We start from the raw sequence: 18224 nt of genomic DNA, 5'->3' as shown, positions 1-18224 counted from the left end.
TCTGGTTGAAAAGGCCAAGCAAAAAACATGGTTAATATAGATTTGTCTTATGTAATGCTAGAAACTATGAGTTAATGTGAAGTAGCAGAAGCTGTTTTCTAGACTATAGGAACTCGGGATGGGAGGGACATTGGGAAGGAAGAATTAGCAAAGGAGACAGACACTCTTTGGATGCTGTTGTGTCATCTTGCTACATAGGTAAACACCTGGGCCTCAGATATGTCAAAAGCTATCTTATAGACGCAACTTATAGGCATTTGTGTATATCGATAAGGCTATCGAACCCCAAACAGAAACCAAACTGAATGTTGGTTTGTTCCCAGGGCAACTCATTTTAAAGAAGAACAAGAGTGTCTCAGCTCAAGTGTATTGCACAGAGAAGTGGCCTTGGGGACCGTGCAGAACTGATTCTGTCCAGACGCCACGCTTCCACCCAACCCAACCTCCACAGCCCACCCGAGCTTATCCCTGACAGGAGAAGCAACCAGCTTTCCTTTCCATAGCCAGATTGTTAGCAACACCCCAGACGGTTCCAACCTCCTGCCCTGTGGGGCTGAGCCTCACCATCCCCATCGCAGGGCACATCAAATGTGAAATATTTACCCGGGTTGTTTCTTACCGGTTTTCCATGGCTGCCTTGGAAAGGAAATTGTTTGTTTGCTTGTTTGTTTGTTTCATTCGTTTTGCTTGTTGTTTGTGTTGATGACTCGGTTACAGTGCCCTCCATCCACTTCTCCCCACATTTGCTTCCTCTTTGCTCCGTTTTCTAAGTCAAATCCAGGAGGATGCTCTTCATTAAACCAACGGTCTGTATAATGTGAGGCATCTTCACTGGGATGCCCAGCAGAGAGAATACACTGGGAATGTAGGGGAGAGTGAGGTCTGGGCTAAAGGAAGCCATAAGATCTGGATAACTCCATCTAGCTGAGGTGGTGCTGGGTCCTGGTCATCTGTGTCACAACCACACCATAGAAAGCCAGAGAAGCTATCTCTCATAGGGGGTGGGGGATTCAAGTAACTAGAAAAAGCATCTTTCCTCCAACCTTCCACAGGGGCACAGGCAGCAGCCACCGCAGACATGCAAACCACCTGACCTCCCCACCCATGCCCGTTCCTTAGAACCCTCAGAAATGGCAGACCTCTACTTGGCTTGCAGTGAGTGTTCGTGAATAACCAAGGACACTTTTGAAACCAGTGTTCCTTCTTAAGAAAGAGCAGAAAATTAATACGGCGAATATTCTTCCCAAGCACATGGTGTCTGTAGGCCTGGGGCAGCCTTAGGAAATTTGGGGTGCTCTCTGGCTTCTGAAGCTCTTGGCTTGGTTTCCTGGGAGTGCCGTGATTCTGGCCTGGAAACAGGCACAAGTGGCTTATCCAATTTTTAATTCCCTTTCAAGATGATTCCCATGGCAGTCATTTCTCTGAAATTAAGATATTTGTTAGCCCCACCTTCAAACAAATGACCTTAAAGAATAATTCCACCAGTAATGGCCTTGTGTGCTCCCAAGAATCTGGGTTGCATTCACCCAGAAAGGGGGGGGGGTTGACTCCCTATCTTTTTCTATCAAACTGCTGAGGTAAGGATGTCTCAGGAACAACTCCCCTATTGGGTTTTGGCTGGCTGCTGCATATCTACATTCTGCGATTGGTCTGCAAGGTGTGTGTGTGTGTGTGTGTGTGTGTGTGTGTGTGTGTGTTTTTGCCTAAGACCTTGCAGAGTGCCCCAAGACAAGAGCCAGGAAGCTTTGGTACTGGAAAATACACAATGCTGCTTTCAGTCTGTGGTGTGGAAATCAGATTACAGAGGGAATAACATCTTGTGCCGTGGACCTCCACGCCACTGGGTGTGGCCACAGTTATTGTTTCCTTAGTGGACGTTACATCTCATTAGGAAATGTGCCCAAGAATGAAGATTCTGAAAACGATGTCTGCAGAGGAGGATAGAAAACGGTCAAATTGTATCTGGGCAGGACGCCCAGATAAAATTCTCCTTTCATTTTACCGCATTCTAGCAGTGAAATTTTGAAGATACTGGAGTCGAACCAGTCAGCCGCCCTTGCCTCACCCAGCTCGACCCCGCCCCCAAAGGCCCCGCCCCACTCGCCCTAGGCCCCACCCCACCCGCCCTAAGCCCCGCCCTCACCCGCTGCCTCCTCCACGGCCCAGAACCGCAGCGAGCGCCGGGTGCGGCGCTGCCGCCGCCGGGATGTGACCTTCACCGTCGCTTGGCCAGGATGACCGGAGCCCGTGTCCCGCGGCGTCCGCGCCTCGCTTCAGCCTCCCGGGTACTCTGACCGCACGCTCCCGGCTGCCAGGCTCCCCGGCCCGGGCCTCGCCATGCCGCCACCGCCCGGGCCCGCCGCCGCCCTGGGCACTGCGCTTCTGCTGCTCCTGCTGGCCTCCGAGTCTTCTCACAGTGAGTACCACTGGGGTCCCCCAAACCCACCACCCCGTAGTGTGGGACTCCAGACCTGTACTCCGGCGCAGCATCCTGGTGCGAGGTTCCCCAAGACACCCTGGCATCCTGGCCCCGGACCTCTGGGCTCTAGGTATCATGGACCCGGAGCATCCCAGACACACAGGCATTACGGTCCCCGGCATCCCTGACCCCAGACGTTCCAGCCCCGAGTGGGTGCAGGTTAACTGCACACCCTTCTTTCTGCAGCTGTGCTGTTGCGGGCGCGTGAGGCGGCGCAGTTCCTGCGGCCCAGGCAGCGCCGCGCCTACCAAGTCTTTGAGGAGGCCAAGCAGGGCCACCTGGAACGGGAGTGCGTGGAGGAGGTGTGCAGCAAAGAAGAGGCCAGAGAGGTGTTCGAGAACGACCCCGAGACGGTGAGCGGGCGCTAGGGGTTGCGGGGTGGGGCCTGGGCGTCCCAGAACCCATACTTTTGGGGGCCACAAGTTCCGACTCCCACCCTGTGCGGGTCCAGGAGACCCGGGGACTGTGGAATCCCAAACATCCTTTCTGGAGATTTAAGGATCCTTGTGTGCACCGCGCCACCACGTGCACTCCAGAACTCTTAGACACTGAGTCTTGTTCCCACCCCCTTGCACTTCTCCATTCTTGAGCCCCAGTTCCTCAGTTGACCCCCAAGTCCTCTCCTCCAAAGGAATAGAAAGCATGTCCTTGAGTGGGCTCTGCTGAAATCCCTTCAGTAAACTCTGAAGGAAGCCCCTCTGAGAATATGTTCAAACTAAACCTTCCCCTACCCTCGGGGGGGGGGGGAGTACCCGTGGGAAAAATCCGCAGTGATTTGAAACTCAAAGGCCTCCTAAGACTGCCCGTCCCTTGATTGGATTGGAGGTGAGGGGTGGGGCTTCTCTTTGGTCTTCCTCCGGAGGGACCCAGGGTTTTCCTGAAAGAGGAATTGAAAGATCTCAAGGCTGGAATTGCTTGCAGCAGCAGGTCCAAAAATATGATGGCTGGAATTGTGCAAAGAACATGCATATGGGCGGGTGGGGAGCAACGTGAGGAAAGGGGCCGGCACCTGCCTCTGCAAGGGCTGTGCTGGCCCAGGACAAATTTCTATTAATAATGTCCTTGGGGAATGGAGCAGGCGTACAGCCAACTGCAGCCAGCAGCTTATGTATGCACAGGACTCTCCCCAGAAGGTGCGTGTGAGGGCTGAGTGGATTCATGGGGGAACACACCCCAGCGTAGGGCATGCCTGAGGTTGGAATCTGGACTAGCGCACAGGCCTCCGTAGTGATGCAGAGCCCCCCCCCCCCCCCGCCAGTCACCTGCCAAATCGGTATGGTTTCACAATGTTGGGTTCCGCTGGCATTTTCCCTTCAAAGAATTCTTCTGAGGTGAAGTAAAGGACCACGTGATGTGAGGATGGAGCTGCGGGAGCCATTTGGGCCTTTGCTTTGACTTGGGTCTAATCGGCTGACTGGACAATCCCTGTCAAAGCTGCCTTCCTGATACCAGGGCTACAGCTGTTCAGTGTCACCATAGCTGCTTTGGCACTGTTACCCAGTGTGGAAGCCAAGATCAGGCGACAAGCTGTGCCCCACCCCCACCACGGTGCTGCCCCAGGCATCTACAGCAGGATAGACCTTTTTATACCCTTGCTGCAGCTTCTCTGTTTTGATGACTGCTCACGACCCAGTGAGTTCAGCTATCAGCATTCTAGGACAAGCCCCAGTCCTTGGTCACCTGGGCTGTGGGGCTTAGGTGACTGGTTCTGTGTGTTACAACTCCACCCTCCCATGAAGCTTCTCGCCGCCGTTCAGGGTGGACAGGGCTTGTGGTGACAAGAGTTGAGAGCGAGGCAAGGCCACCACCCAGCCATGGAGTCCCGCCCCTCTGCAGCCTGCCTGCCAGGGCAGACAGGCCCAAGCTGGCCCCTCATGACTGCCTGGACAGGGAGTTGCTGCTCTTCTTAGAGTCAAGTCCCTCTGATTTTAATTGCTTGTATGTTTTTATTATGATTTTATTTGCAAAGGTGTGAAATGAAGACATGAAAGAGAGTAATGTCCTCAGGACCCCCACCTCCTCCAAATAACTTCTCTTTGGGCCATGGGAGGGTTCCCCTCTTCTGTCAGCTTTTGGGTGAGAATCCAGACTATAATGCTCCAAAGGGCAGTCCCCTCTGGTCCTGTCAGAGCCTGCCTCCTTCAGGGCTTGGCGTACACCTCTTCCAATCAGAGCTATCTAAAACTGTCCCTCTGTAACCCCTACACCCTAACACAGGGGTTTTCCTCTCACGAGTCAGCTCAGATGCCTGACCTGTGCCTCTTGCCTGCAGCATGGAAGCTGTTCGCCCGGCATCCAGCCTGCACCTCACCTCCTTGCAGAGGTCCAAATCAAAGCACTCTCCTAGCTGCTGCCGCCTTAATCCGGCTGCTCCTCACTTTCCTCACGACCTTGTGGGGTACTGGGCAAGCCTCAGGAAGAGGTAGTATCAAGCTGGGCTCTGGAGTCCTGGTGGTCCTCTGCAGGGACCCATGGCGGGAGCCTCCCCTACTCCATACCCCTGGGGAGACGGAAGACCCGCACCAGTGGACATGCAAGTGCCAGTCACCTTCATAGCCTCAGAAGGACGGGTGGGAAGGGACTTAACCTTCCCGTGAAGGTGCTAGGTCAGCTTTCCTGGCCTTGAAATGTCGCTCATTTCTTGTGTAAGAGAAGGCCCCTGTGATGGTCTTGACAAGGGGCGTGGCTTGGGCTTACCTGCCCCACTGTTTGTGACAATGAGAAGCTGTGGTCTGCCGATCACCTACCAGACCAGATTCTCACAATGGCCCTAGGGGAATCATTCCTGGGCTGATCTGTGAATGAAATTTTAGGGTAAAAAGGGCCAGGTCTGGGAATGCCAAAGATCTAGGCTTGGCTGCCTGGGTCACTCTATCCATAGATACTAGAAGTAGTGAAAAGCAGAAGGCAGAGATACAGTCACTTCACAATGACGAAGGAACAAGAGGTCCAGTGGCCTCACCTCAGGGTTGCCTTTGGGACACTGATGTGAGCTTTAAATTTAAATAGAAGGACTGGGCACTGTGTATGAGATATGCAGTTAAGCAGGGCTTGTCAAATGAGGTCTGGCTAATGCTGCCTCAGTGCTGGTCCTGCAAAGTGATTAGAAGGAGTCCTTATTCCTCGAGGGGATAGGGGGGGTCCTCGGGAGTGCAGGTTCCTTCATAATAACAGTTCTCAGTGATCTCTTAAGACTCTGTTGTCCCTCGAGACCCCCGTTAACTTCCCTCAGGGATCTGGGACAAGACAAAATGTTAACATACCCTTCGTATCCACTTATCTTTGTGCGGTCAACCCTGCAGGGGGATGAGATTGGGTATGTGTCTTCAGTTTTATGTAGACAGTGCCCGAGGGATTAGCATGCTCCGTTGCAAAATAAATAAATAAATAAGGCAAGTGACAGACTCACAATGCAAATAAAACGTAGGTGCCAGGCCTTCATCCAAGTCTTTTGTGGGCCTGAATGAGGAGTCAGTGTGGTTTTTAGTGAAAGCTCTCAGTACTTGTTAAAAACCCTGTTGTGTGTTCCCCGCTGTTGTGGACTGGAGTAGACCAGCCAGCCTCCTGCGGCTCCGAGTGGTATCCTAGCCAACGGTAGCTGATGCACACCTGCACACACACCTGTTCCTTATATCTGCTATTCCTTTCCAGGGCCCCCAGGGAGAGGATGACAGTGTGGCCCTGCCCTCCATACACGGTGGGCCTAGATAGCTGGAAACAGGCCTACTCCCACGTGATGAACCACGGGGTTGTTTTGTTTTGTTTAATCGCTGTGTCTGGGAAGAGTCCGGCCCTGTTCAGTTAGCATTTCTACTGACATTAGGAAGAAAGGGGCCAGGTCTGGGCCCTCCGGAGAGCGGATACTGGAAGCTTCTTCCTGGCTTTCTCCGGGGAGGAAATACAGGATCCCTCCACGCAGTTACTGGGCGCCTCCACCCACATTCCTCGGTGGCGGCTCCCCTGTGGTGGCAGCCCCTGGCCACTTCTAATCTCTCTGTCCCTTCTCTCCTCCACAGCCTCTCTGTTATCTGGTTTCCCTTTTTATTGTTACTGTCCCTTCCCGGCACTTCCTTCTCACTGGCTGGGTTCCCCGTCCCAGTTGCTAATTCCCTCCCCCCCCCCCCCCAGAGGCCCTGAGGTTGTAACTCTGCCCCAGGTGAAGTCCTTCTGCAGAATCTCTTCAGTGATATACCTAATCCTTTAAGGCTGCTCCCTCAGTTTAGGAAGCTGGCCTCCAGAGGTTCCTAATCAAGAAGTTAATCCCAGCTGGAGCCTCTGCCCCGTACAGGGAGGGAGACCTCAGGCCTGGCTGCTGATTGGCACCTTTTTAAAATTTAAGATGCAAGATTCTTAGTGGATTGGCTGGCTGCGAGGATTAATACTCTGGAAGCTGAATGAGAAACCCCCTCTGCCCTCTCCCTCCCTGACTGTCTCTCAGCTCTCGCTGGCTCTAATTCATTCTCCCTGCCTGCCCCCAGACCCTTCTCTGCTGCTGCTGCTGCTGCACTCTCATGGGACTTTGTGGCACTGTTAGTTCTAAGGGTCCGGGACCAAGGTGACCATGTTTAAACCATTTCTACCCACTAAGGACATTTTTCCTGACATGGTGGGTTCTCCAAGGACAGCTTGGGGAAGGCCAGTTCCAAGGCAGGTAGAACACCTTCCATCCCATTTACTCTTAGAATACTAGACAAGAGGGACAGAGGCCCAGTGTAGGGAGGGGAGAATAAGGAAGGGCATCTTCACAGGAAAAGAAACCTGAGACTTGGGATTTGAACTCTTGGCAGAGAAGGGACATCTAGGTGAAATACCCTGCCGAGATATCCCCAGAATTTGAAAGCTCTCCCCTGAAACTATGTCTTCCTGTCCATGCTTAGAATGTTCCCCAAACTCAGGTGAGCAGGTCTGTCCACATCTTCACACTGTAACGCTCCGTGTGCAATGCTGGTGAGGTAGAACATGTGTTCTCTCCACCCTGAGCATCTGATGCTCAGAGTTCCCTGGGAGTGCCTGTCTATGAAGCAGCATCCCAGTTGGGTACCCATGGCCTATGAGAGTCAGCATCCATAGGGCTGAGGTACGGGTGTGAGCATTCCGTAGGGCCTGAGGAAGCAAGTTTTGTGGTGGGCTTGTCCATGTATGATGAGAAATCAAAATTGAGGATGCTTGTAACATGCTCTCCCCGACTCTACAAAAAAGCCAGTCCACTGCCTTATTTCTGCAAGGCAGAGATGACTTGGCCTCTAAGAGTCTGAGAGGACTTACAAATACAGGTGCGAATGGTGTTCTGCAGGTGACAGTGCAGTTGACAGTGCAGTTGACTGTGCAGTTGGGCCGTCCCATTTGCAATCAACAGGAAATGATGTCAGTTCACCCGCACCCCGCTCTGGGCTTAGATGTGTCTCCGTCTGGATAATGCATGCATCCAACATCGTCCTCTGGTGTGGGTTTTGTTTGTCTTTGGGGTGTGAACTGCCTTCAGGTGTAGTCTGATCAGGCAGCCACGAAAGCTATCCAGCTGCAGCCTGGCTGGTGAGGTCCTCCAAGGAGGCCCGGAAGAGGGATTGATAGCTGGAAGCGAAGGGCAGGATACTGCCCGGTCCTGGGCAGGGGGATAGGGAGCTCAGTTCTGAGCTATGCCACTCTCAGGCAGCTGCAGAAGACACTGGGTCCTTCTGAGCTGGGGGTTAGAATTGCTGCATCCTTCCAGGGGTCAAGTTGGCTTGTGCTGGCCTCAAGACAGACCTACAGCAGTACTACTGGAGTGTGGGTGATGCTGTGACCTTTGACCTTTCCATGTGCGTGGCTATGAAAGGCTCTCCCTGGCCATTTAAACAACAAACACTCAAACTCCTCCTCACGCCTGCTGGTGCATCCCCACACTTGGCTCTGTGACATGAAGGGCATTTGGTCATCTAAGTCCCTTCCGGATAGTCTTTCTAAGACTGTAGAAAAGCACCCCATTGCCCCCTAGTCATGGGGACCTTCCTCCCACATGCTCTGTCCCTGTTATCTCTGTTCTCATCCACATAGCCCCTCACTAGTGAGAGAGAGGTGAGAGAAGACAAACAGGAATGTCTGTCACATTGCCGGTGAGGTGGGCTCTCTGCTGGGAGTCTGTAGCATTGGCCTGTCTGGCTGCCTGCTGCTCATATCATTCCTGAACAGGCTCCTTCTCCTCCGGTCACTGGCCCGGAATAGCCAGAGGATATACACTGTACAGTGTGGGGCTACAGAGACAGGCAAGAGCTCTTGTGAACAGATTTGTGGCTCAACCAGAAAATGTGTTTTTCCAAGATATTGTATGAAAACCAATGATGGGGGACATCTGAGAATGAAGAGAGCTGTGCCAGATAGTTCTGTGTTAACTTGACTCAAGCTAGAGTCATCTGAGAGGAGGGACCCTCATTTAAGAAAATGCCTCCATAAGATCTGGCAAGCTTGTAGGGCATTTTCTTAATTAGTGACTGATGTGGGAGGGCCCAGCCAGTCACCCTGAGTTCTAGAAGAAAAGCAGAGTAAGGCACAAGGAGCAAGCCAGTAAGCAGCATCCCTCCACGGCCTCCACGTTAGTTCCTGCCTCCAGGTTCCTGCCCTGTTTGAGTCTCTGTTCTAGCTTCCTTCAATGGTAGATTATGATGTGGAAGTGTAAGCCAAATAAAACCTTTCCTCCCCGAGTTACTTTTGGTCATGGTTTTTCATCACAGTGACAGAACCCTGACTAAGACAAAAATTGGTACCAGGATAGTGGGGTATTGCAATGACAGACCTGACCGTGTGTTTGGGGGAGGAGTGTGGAAGGACTTTGGGTAGAAAAGCCACTGCGTGTTGAGGCTCAGTGAGCTGTTCTGTGGGAGCTTGGAAGATAAGACTGTTGAGCACAGTGCAGACAACAGAGATGTGACTTGTGGAGTTTCGGGGGTGGGGGAGTTCAAAGGCTCCGCTGGGGCCTCTTGTTATTTGAATTCGATTCTGTGGTTCTGGTTAGCTGAAGAGCTACTGATGTGAAACCTTAGCTTTGCTGGGATACTCTCTTGATGCTGGTCAGCTGGCGCTGAGAAATTAACGGTGATGGAGCAGACCAGCATCACTGAGGTGAAATGTTCTGGAAAGTGTTCCCTGAGAGTCAACACACAGAAACTGTTCCAGATATGTGCCTTGTGCTGGCAGCTGACCTCGGTAGTGTGAGAGGCAATGGGTGGCGCTGGCTTTGAACGTGCGACAGGGTCATGGAGAGCAGCTGAGGCTTGACAATGTGTAATAGAGTTGGTGTTTCTGAAGAGAGCACGGGAGAGGCTATTGGAGATAATGCAGCCCAGTTGTAGAGGAAGAGCCAGCATTTGGGAGATTCCAGAACCGTGGGATGACCACCAAGAACAGCATCAGCAGTGGAGTGCAGCCAACCGGAGCCTAGACAGTCTGTATGTGCTGCACAGGGCAGAGCCAGCGAAGTGACCTAAGCCCCTTGAAAGAGCCCACAGTTGAAAACAATTTCAAACTTTTCTGGATTTTTAAGAGTCTGGGTATTTTAAAGGGACTGAACTTGAAATATCTTTGAATTTGTAAATACTGTGGGACTTTTTAAACTTATTTATGTTTTTAATGTGAGATGTTGGGGATGAATGAGAAAGAAAAGGTTGAGACTTAATTTGACGTGTTTGTGTGTCAGTTTGACAAGGGGTCAATTGTGCTGAGTAGTTTATGTCAACTTGACACACGCTAAAGCCATCTGAGAGGAGGAAACCTCAATTAAGAAAATGCCTCCATAAGACAGGGCTGTAGGCCGGGCAGTGGTGGCGCATGACTTTAATCCCAGCACTCAGAAGGCAGAGGCAGGCTTTCTGAGTTCGAGGCCAGCCTGGTCTACAGAGTGAGTTCCAGGACAGCCAGGGCTACACAGAGAAACCCTTGAAAAACCAAAAAAAAAAAAAAAAACAACAACAACAACAACAACAACAAAAAGACAGGACTGTAGGCAAGCCTTTAGCGAGTTTTCTTAATTGGTGATCCGTGGTGGAGGGCCCAGCCCATTGTGGGTGGTGCCATCCCTGGGCTGGAGGTTCTGGGTGCTGTAAGGAAGTAGGCTGAGCAACCCAGAAGGAGCAAATTAGCAAACACCCCACCATAGCCTATGCATCAGCTCCTGCCTCCAGGTTCCTATCCCGTTTGAGTTCCTGTCCTGGCTTCCTTCCATGGCATGCAAGCCAAAGGAATCCCTTTCCTTCCCAACTTGCTTTAGGTCACGGTGTTTTGTCGCAGCGATGGAAACCCTGAGACAAGAACTCTCTCTCCTAGGACTGAAACTGGGCTCCTACCTGGAGTGTTCCTATCCTACAAGCATTTTCTCAGAAGACATGTGGAGAGGCACCCTCTAGTTAGGTCTAGGTGACACCAGTTTGCCTCCTCCTGAAGGTGACTACACAGTCATGCTTTGCAGTCATCCTGCAGAGGCTGAGTCAGCAGAGGCCTCCAGTTCCTCCGCTTCTTTCGGTGACATCCTTTCTGAACAGTGACTTCTGGGCCCTAACTTTGTGGGAGCCACAGTGTAAGATTCATGCTTCTGTGTTCCTGCCTCCAGGCTTGATGAGCCAGTGATAGTCCTTTTCAACAGGCCTCATACTGTGCTAGTTAACTGTGTCCTTTCTTCTCTTTCCACAGGAGTATTTCTATCCAAGATATCAAGGTGAGTTAAAGTTACTATAGTAGCTTCATTGTCATACACACATATTTCATGCTGGGGAAATCCCATTACCATGTGACTCCTAGGAGAAGGGAGTTATGAGATTAGAGCTGTCAACAGTACTCAAACACGAGTGTGTTTTTTATACCATCATTTTATTCCGAGTTGCCCAAGCCTCAGACGAATGCTGCTGTTTTGCAGATATCTTCAGTTGATCCCAGGCCCTGCCCACATCTGGAAGTATGGCTAATTGAGTGTCCTTCAACTTACTGGTCTCAGGACTCTGTACCTCTGAGATTATTGAGGACCCACACGCACACGCACCAAAAAAAANCATGGTGAGGATGAGGGGGTGAGACTCAGCTCGTGTCACCAGCTCTCACTGTCCTGAGTCTTCACAGACTGTGTGTGTGTGTGTGTGTGTGTGTGAAAATGTGTGTGTGTGTGTATATATATATATATATATATATATATATATATATATATAGTTTTGCTTGTATGTTGTGTGTTTATCAACATTTGCTATCAATTATAACTTACAACCTCACAGAAGGTTTTGTACATAGTTTGATGAACTATGTACAAAATACCCACACATACTCTCAACCACTGGAACAAGCACATAGTGACAAGGAAAACATAATAAGTTTGTTCATTTGTTTGTTTGTTTCTCTCTGTGGCTTCTCTGTGTTGCCCTTGGCTGTCCTGGAACTCACTCTGTAGACCAGGCTGGCCTCAAACTCAACAATCCACCTGCCTCTGCCTCCAGACTGCTGGTTGAAGGCGTGTACTACCACTACCCTGCTCCAATATGATTTTATAGGAGAGACAAAAAAAAAAAAAAAAAAAAAAAAAAAAAAAAAAAAAGGATTCTCGTTTGGAGGATAGTCACTTTGCTTCTTTAAGAAGCCCTATATTCCCTCTGAGCACTGTTTGGTGAACACCTGAATCTATGTGGCAATATTGCTTGTAAAAAGTGTATATTCTAGGACTTTGGACTTTTTAACCACACATTTTGGAAAGATACTAGCCTTCTGTTCCACAGGCACCTGCTTATAAATTCTGTCTGGCAACAGCACAGGAGACCAGTGACTAGCCTGCTGTGACTCTCCAGGCTTGGGTACCAGAATCTTGGCTAGAGGAGACAAGAGAATAAAGAAATGACAGGCATATATACAGTCAAGCTGGGATACATGGGGTTCTCCAAGACATAGACTGTGACCCAGGACTTCAATCTATTATTTATTTATTTTTTTTAGATAAAACACAGGGGAGGGGCTAGCTAGTCTCGGTAGGAAATCTCTGTAGATATCAGGTTGTAGACACGAGAGGAAGAGACCATAGTTGCTAGTCTTTATACACACTGATCCATCATTTGTAACACTCGTTTTCAGAATCCCAAGAAAGCTTTGCCATTCCTCTTGATTCTGGCCCATAGGGGTAATGGCTTTACCCATTTCCCATGGGTCAGTTGGCCTTGTAGTCCTCAGCGAACTGTGCCCATGTCACAATACACATTCACTTCAGGGTGTCCTCTGAGGCCCCACACCAGCCCAAGAGCCTTGGGCCATCTCTCTGCCAAAGCAGAGGGAGCTAGTTAACCTCCACGTGCATCCCAGCTGTGCTTACATTGTCCACACTGCTTCCCACATGTGGCCTACTGAAGGACTAGGTAGAGTGGCTGAGCACACATAGCCATCACGTGTTGTATCTGTTCCAATGCCAGGCTCCTGGCTCCCCCTTGAAGAACACACATGTGTGCCAGATCTAGTACCCTCCAGGCTTAAGGTGCCTTAAGAGCGTTTCTGCCTTCAGGCTAAGAACCAGTGCCCTTAGTCCTGCCCGGGCCGTCGTGATCTTGAAGCTTAGCTTTGGCCCTAGTCACACTTGCACTGTAGCTCTTGCTGGTCTATGTGATGGGAGATTCCAGCACCCACTGGTTCTGGGTCCGGTGTTCTGTCACACTGGTACACCTTCCTGCTGTCCCTGCCAGGCACTCCGTACTGACAGGTTGGCCATGCACTCACTGGAGATCCACGGTGTCCGCATGAGAAGAAACTGCCATCCGACCCCGATTTGGAGACCTGCTCCACCCCAGGGATGAAGAGTGACCATGTTGTCTGTTTCTTGCAGAGTGTATGAAAAAATATGGCAGGCCTGAAGATAAAAACCCAGATTTCGCCACATGCGTTCAGAGTAAGTGTGCCTTCCTGCCTCATCTGAAGCACAAGCTGGGTATCCAGGGATAAGGCTGCTGAGGGAGAAGCTGTCCGACCCTCCCCAGTCAGCTTCTTGCGCTTTTAACTTTCTTTTTTGACTAAGTGCATCTCGGTTTTGTTTCTAATGAACAGTACATGTACACGTTATAGGGGGTTAAATAGTCTGTAGGGTGTGAGGTGTATGCCCTGCCATGCATCATGTAGGCAAGACCTCTCTTTCAGCTCTCTGCCTGCCCCTGGGAAGCAGACATGGCTTTTGCACACATGTGTCACCCTGTCCTTGGTCACCCTGACAGGAGTCCCTTCCAGGGCGAGTACAATCACATCTCCTGTCAGATGTCAGCTTCCTTGGCTCAGCTTGAGGCAAGTTGACCAGCGTTGGGGTTTTATTTCTGTTATCACTAGCTAGAATGATGTGCTATGCATCTGTCCACAGTTCTGGTTCCTAAGAAAGGCTCAGAGACAAATTTTTTAATTAATGAATTTATTTATTTACTTTACATCCCACTCATGGCCCTTCTCCCAGTAAGCCCCTCCCACAACCCTTCCTCCACCCAAGGATGATCATTTCTTTCCTTATAATTTCTTATTTGTTGGTACATATGAAATTATTGTCCCCAGACATTCACCTTTGCCCCCTGTGCTCTGAGGGGTTATTCTATTGCTTTGGTTGGTGGCTAGGACTGTGGCTTCAGACCCTCTTAAGATGTTTTGGATTGCAATGACACTTTCTAGTGGGCAGGGGTGGGGTGGGGGGGAACGTGATGTTCTGCTCCTTAGGTGGTAGGTGGCCCGGAAGAGGAGGATGGGCTTATACTTCCAGAGCCTGTCCCTGAGCTGAATAGAGAAGAAAACCTCTGTGTCTGCTGGTGACAGATAGATACATTAAATTCATTTGCCAGATGCCTTGCCATATTAGGGCTAACACAAAGCTGCCTCCTGCCTGGCTCTGCTCATCCCAGGTCCCATGGGTGCCCACCTGAGCTGTTGTCGTCTGTGCCCCTCCTGGAGGCTGTGCAAAAGTGCCCGATGACCCGCATATCCTCCTGCCGAGGCATGGGAAGGCAAGGCTGAGTCAAGCCTTCCAGCTCTGCAGGCTTCCCTTTGTACCTGGCTCCTCACCCTGCTGCCCACGGCACGTCATTGCCTGAGTTCTCTGGTTAACCATTTTTTGTTAAAACTTAAAGCAAAAGTTTTTGCAGGCCCCCATTCTGGCAATTTCTAGAGAGCTCAGACCTAGCCCTAGGTGAGCCTTGGCCATAGGGGGTCTTCTGGAAGCTCATTACCTCACCTCATGGGGGCTGGTCACCATGCCAATAGCAACTAGAGTGACAGGGAGAAGTCGTAGTCTAAGCATGGACTCTGCCCGCTTGGTGCCAGGAAGAGCATTGGCTCCCGTTCCGTTCCTTTCTCACAAGCCATTCCTGGCTCCGTCATGTCCAGTGGGATCCCCTGACAGACAGCATCAGGCAGTGGTGGTGAGTCAGGTCATTGGGGTTTTCTAGGGGTCTGGGCTCCTTTCTGGGCCCACAACACAGGGTCTGGATTGGACAGGATGGGTACCCGGGTCCTAACTTGCCACCTGGTGGGCCAGCTCACCCTTCACACTCCACCTACAGCCACACAAAAGACCCAGGATGAGCTGTCAATGTAAGAATAGCGGCTTGCCTGTGGAAAGCTAAGGGGGCTCCCTCAGGGCCTGCAAAACAATGTCCACTCTTTCACCTTTCTGGAATGTGTCTGTGGAGAAGCTCTGGGCACCCGCCAAGGGTCAATCATGGGACTTGGTAAATTCCCAACAGGAAAAGAAATGACATGTCGTGGGTGGTATTTCTTTAGGGACGGAGGGACAAAGGTTTTGGTATTGGCTCTGTGTTGGGGGACTCTCTTAAAAATAATATTACTCCATTGGAAGTTGGCACTGCAGCCATCCCTCGGCCTGAGGACAGATTTTGCAATGGGTAGATGTGGCTTTCTTGGCCAAGTTAACCAGCCCTTGTGCCAAATTTACCAGTGTAAACTTTAGAAATAAATTTAGGCCTCCAACCAGACACTTAGGTTAGCTGAACACCACGTCTTGGCCTCAGGTGGACTCCCACAAGTCCACAGCAGTTGTGGAACGAGGCCCTCCAGTCCTGACCCCTCACTTACAGGCGACTGACTTTACCCAGCCCTTACTTGCTTAAGGAAAAATGACATTTTATAATGATCTGCCAACAGCCACTCTGAAGAAATCAAAAGTAGTTGAAGACTCACAGGCACCCTGTTGGCTGTAATTTGTGCAAACCCAGCAGCCTTTGGATGTAAACGTGGAAGGGCCACAGTGGGGGAAATCAGATCGCAGCGCTTCCCCGAGAAGCCTAGACCTGCTTCCCATGCCTGCCATGGGCTCGGCATCCAGCCCAGCTGGCCCAGGACAAGTGGAGGCTGCCAGGAATGAGGCTGACCTGAAAAGCCTGGATGAGCTTCTGCATGCATCTGGGAAATCCAGAGGTTGGCCCTGCCTTATCTTATGCCTGGTGCTCCCCCGTCCCTGCCAGGCAGCAAGATTACCCTCTCCGTCTAGAGGTGTGGGAGTTAAGAGAGCACCTGTGGAGAAAACACGGGTGTGGGTGACCTGGAAGACTTCTAGCATCCTGCTAGGATGACCTCCTGGTGACAGTGGCCAGTGTTTTCAATCCCCCTCTGGCTTGGCCTGAAACTGTTCCCTGTAACTCAAGAAGGAACAAACGCTGGCTTCAGACCTACGTCGGCAGCAAATAGGCTAGGGATGCCCAAGAGCCGACACCAAGAATCAAAGTCAGATGTGAATTGTCATGACTCTCAAAATGGCTGTCCACCAACCGAAAGCAGAGGAAGACCAGGGAAACATCTCACGGCTGCTTCCTCAGAGCAGGACAGCTCAGGCTTCCTATTGGTCCTCAGCGCTCAGGTCTCAGCTTTTCAAGTATCACAGAGGGCCCACCCAGCCCGTAGGGTGTAGCATTGCCTGCCAGTGTGAGGCATGAGCTGATGGCAAAAAAAAAAAAAATTTACAAGTATGGCTATACTCCAGGAGTGCTCGATCGCGCGTGACTCCTGCCCCCAGATGCAGCTCCTGCAACGGGGGCTTGGGTGGGCAGCTGATGCTAACCACACTCTCGAAGATAGACAGGAGGGAAATGGGGTTGGTTACCCTCATCCAGTCAGAGCTCAGCATGTGCTGTCGAGAGGCAGCCCCATTTCATATCTTCTACTAGTGAAATTTTAGAGCCAGTCTTCGGTCAGGCAACAGATAGGGCATACATACATCAAGGAGAAGGAATCGGGGAGCATGAAGATGCTTGCCAGGTGGCATAAGACCTCTGGGTGAAGGAATGCCAGTCCACGTGGGAGGCCAGTCTGGACTGATTAGGGATAACAGGTGGCACCCCCTTGGGAGAGTTATAAGAGCCGATACCCCCATGTTTCTAGACCCTCAAGAATAGCAGTTCTCAACTTGTAGGTTATGACCCCTTTGAGGTTGGATGACCCTCTCACAGGGGTCATCTAAGATCATGGGAAAACCTAAGTACTTATAATTCACAACAGAGGCAAAATTACAGTTATAAAGTAGCAATGAAAAATCATGTTATGGTTGGGGGGGTCACCACCACCTGAGGAACTGTATTAGAGGGTCACAGCATTAGGAAGGTTGAGAACCACTGCTTTAGAATGATCTAGCTTGTTGGTAGACAGGAGCCACCCCCACCCGCCCCATCCAGGCAGACTGTAGACCCCTTCAGATGGAGCAAAGTGAAGAGCCCGGGGTTCCTATCCTCTGGGTCATGCCCACATCTGCTCAACCTCTGAAAGGGTTCTTTGAGAACAGGATATAATAATGGCTCTCTCTGTGACTTCCCAACCTTGAGGTTGAAGCACACTTGGAGTTTTCCCGCCTCCACACGAGGCATGGCACAGGCTGTATGTGTGTGTGTGGGGGTGTCTCAGCCGTATTTCTAAGGTACTCTGTGGAGGGTGGTGACATTGAAAGATCTTTTAACTGCAGGCTAGAAGTAAAGACTAAAGCTATATGGCTCAGTCACCCCTGCGTCTTGTTTGGCCGACCACTGTACACCTGATGTGGCGCCTCAGTGCTGAGATCCTGAGTGTTTGGCAGTGGGCTCCACCGGTGCTGTGGAGAGAATGTGCCCAAGTCCTTCTCAGGGATCTTGAAGACCCATTTCCTGGGAGGCATGAGCCAGCAGTCTCTCTTTGCATAGCCCAGTAGACCTGGGTGGTGTTGCTGGAACTGGTCTCAGGGCCTTAAAAGTTTCTCACATTTGTTTCTGTCCCAAGGTAGGACCCTCCATCACAGCTCAGCCTGCTTTGGAACCCCTGGGAGCTTCATGGGGGCCCCCCACCAGAGGCTCTGACCACCCCCAGCTATGTGAGACAGTGAGGCTTTCAGAGATATCCTGAGTGGTTTTCATTTTTATATCCTCCAACTCAGACTTGCCTGACCAGTGCACCCCAAACCCTTGTGATAAGAAGGGGACTCATGTCTGCCAAGACCTCATGGGCACCTTCTTCTGCCTATGCACAGACGGCTGGGGAGGCCGGCTCTGTGACAAAGGTGAGTCCACACCTTGCTTTCTCTCTGCCCCACCTACTCTTCACCCTCTACCCAAGGCTGGGAGCTCAGCTATCCCCACAGTCTGTCCTGTATCAGCATCTGTCCTGTATCCCTACAGTATCCCCACAGTCTGTCCTGTATCAGCATCTGTCCTGTATCCCTACAGTATCCCTACAGTATCCCCATAGTCTGTCCTGTATAAGCATCGGTCCTGTATCCCTACAGTATCCCTACAGTCTGTCCTGTATCAGC

General features: G+C 51.0%; 1 protein-coding gene across 1 annotated transcript in view; it reads left to right on the top strand.

Moving 5' to 3' along the window:
• Positions 1–2141: 2141 nt before the first annotated feature.
• Gas6 (growth arrest specific 6) overlaps positions 2142–18224 on the top strand; it is a 29966-nt gene continuing 13883 nt past the window's right edge. The window contains exons 1-5 of the mRNA XM_029531921.1: positions 2142–2416; positions 2666–2832; positions 11138–11162; positions 13293–13355; positions 17850–17972. Of these exons, the coding sequence (XP_029387781.1) occupies positions 2338–2416; positions 2666–2832; positions 11138–11162; positions 13293–13355; positions 17850–17972 (457 nt within the window). The 5' untranslated portion in view covers positions 2142–2337. The remainder of the gene's footprint in view (positions 2417–2665; positions 2833–11137; positions 11163–13292; positions 13356–17849; positions 17973–18224) is intronic.

The sequence above is a fragment of the Mus pahari genome, chromosome 19 (genome assembly GCF_900095145.1).
Source record: "Mus pahari chromosome 19, PAHARI_EIJ_v1.1, whole genome shotgun sequence".
Taxonomy (NCBI): Eukaryota; Metazoa; Chordata; class Mammalia; order Rodentia; family Muridae; genus Mus; species Mus pahari.
This window is presented reverse-complemented; position numbering and strand designations above follow the sequence as displayed.